The sequence below is a fragment of the Trypanosoma rangeli genome (genome assembly GCF_003719475.1).
Source record: "Trypanosoma rangeli strain AM80 chromosome Unknown Tra_15.4_contig_00049, whole genome shotgun sequence".
NCBI classification, from domain to species: Eukaryota; Euglenozoa; class Kinetoplastea; order Trypanosomatida; family Trypanosomatidae; genus Trypanosoma; species Trypanosoma rangeli.
In genome coordinates, this window is record NW_021705793.1 from 69,931 (window position 1) to 72,200 (window position 2,270).

General features: G+C 52.6%; 1 protein-coding gene across 1 annotated transcript, besides 1 other annotated feature; it reads right to left on the reverse strand.

Moving 5' to 3' along the window:
• The first annotated feature begins 1 nt into the window (after position 1).
• Positions 2 to 41: a microsatellite.
• A 1,466-nt stretch (positions 42 to 1,507) lies between these two features.
• TraAM80_02241 (uncharacterized protein) lies at positions 1,508 to 2,270 on the reverse strand (the record flags this gene model as incomplete). Its single annotated transcript, XM_029379252.1, has 1 exon — positions 1,508 to 2,270. A coding segment is annotated over one exon (763 nt), but the record flags the coding sequence as incomplete, so codon positions are not given.

The window sequence follows — 2,270 nt, forward strand, 5'->3', positions numbered from 1 at the left end:
AAAAAAAAAGAGTAACAAAATAATAATAATAATAATATAATGAGCCTTACATCCTTCATTCGCATCCTCCAGCAAACGGTATAACCGCACAGAAAAAAAACTAGAAGTTAATACATAGTAATAGCAATAAGGATACAAATACCCCTACATCCTCTCACAACCCAACACATCAGAGAAGCCTTATCTCTTTTATCCCTCGCCCCCTCAAGAAGCCAACCAGGCCCCCACACATCTTTCAGAGAAAACCCAAATTTCACCCTACATCTTCGCCATCCTTACGTTCAGAACGCACCCTAAGACACTAACTAAATGCCAAACAAAATGCGCGCGAGGTTTGCGGGGATGAAGGAGGCCCTCAATCAAGCGGGGTCCCCAACGCAGGGGCCTGGGCGCGCTGCAATGGCACCATCCACCCCGCCTCCCCCGGCGCTGCCACACTAGCGCGGCAGCGCCGCCGGGCGATAAAAGCCCCCGCACCACTGAAACCAACACCGGCGGCTTGGTCAGTAGCGTGGCGCCCCCCCCCACAAAGCTGCCTCGCTGCGGTCCAAGAAAGGCCAAACGGGCCAGCGCCACCCGAAGGAGGCTGCATCGGCGGACGCGCCGGCAGGCAACACACGCCAAGGTCCTCGTCCGCCCTTGGGACTTCTACTAAGCCGCCACCATCCCTCCACGTAAAAAAGCAATAAAAACAAAAAAGCTGCACTCGCCGCTCCCCACCGCAGCATTGTTGGAAGCACCAGGTGGCCCATGCAGAAACAGGCCCCCCCCAACGGGGCTCCCACACGCCCTCGCCTAGACTGGCGGAGTCGCAAGTTCTCGCAACACGTTTCAAGAAAACAACAAAAAAACACGCTTTATTATCATTCCCTCTACAAAATACGGGATACACGAATTTTTAAGTATCAAAAGGGCTTGGGCCATGTAAAAGACAAAGGCGTGCGCCGCTCCCCCCACAAACCGATCGCTGACAAGCTCAAATAAGGGGAGAGCAGGATACCAAAAAATAACCAAATAAATAATAAAAATGCATACACCTCCACCCACTAACGCGGTCACTGACGCGGGCACTAACGGACGTAGTCACCGCCTCTGGAACAACGAATAACACAAATACAAAGTGTGGGTGGAGGCGTCTTAGATGCCTCCGTTTTTTGCTGGTGCCATTTTTACATTGTTCCATGACATTCTTGGTCATGTTATCAATGACACCATTTGCCGCATTTAAATTTTACCATTGTCCGTTTTTTTTTTTAAACCACTGTCTCCTCTCATTTTTGTACTGACGCTATTTCCTGTCGCTACAGTGTGGCTACACCTGCAGCACAGCCTCAGCACTGATGGCAGTAGCAGTGGTGCCAAGGATCAAACGTTCCCGGTCACAGAAGCCGGCGCTCACAGCACCGCCTGCACATGCACCAGCGTCATCAGGTAAGACATAAGAAATACCGAAAATGGAAGTGGTGAAGAAGGATAAGTGGGGATGTTAAAGAACCGGGCACAAACACTATGACTGAAGACTATTTCCTTCAGCAGTATGCTCGGCATAAGGCGCCTCGACCACGTCCTGCTCAGATTGCAGCTGGGAAGGCGGCGCCATCTCTTCGGCCAGCCTCGCCCGGGTGAAGCGCGAAAATCGCCAGTGCACCAACACAGCCACGCATGCTGACAACAGGTTGATGCCCATCAGAATAAACATCTGCTTCCGCACACACGAGGGCGCGTTGCATGAGGGGAACTCGCCACGCTTGCGCCCCTCCGCATCGTACATCCCTCCAAACAGAAAGCGGTTCAGCGCGATGGACGCAACTGCTGCGGAGGTGCGCATGAAGCTGTAGTGCTTGCCAATATCCTTGGCATACATCATCCGGGAGGCAATGATGCCTATACTCCAGGCAATACCGTTACTGAAGGACCCAAGCAAAAACGGCAGCAGCAAGGCTTTCCCAGGTACCACACCAAAGAGGAAGTACGCCACCGCAAACATCAGGGGGGCAACGGGAAGCGCAATGGTCGTCAGAATTTTTGTCTTGCCTGCACGATTCCAAGCAGTCAGCTTCATGTCGAAGTATCCCATAGAGATACGCCCAATGGCGGTGCCCACAGACATGATGGCGATGTAAAGTGTCAGAGTTCGGCTGTCATACACGCCGTAGTTCGTGCTGCGGCTGATCTGTGCAGCGTTCATCTGCATCACTGGACCGGTGCCCCACATGCCAAAGCTGGTGAGCCACAGTGCCCACAGGTGGAAGGAGAACAAATGCGACCAG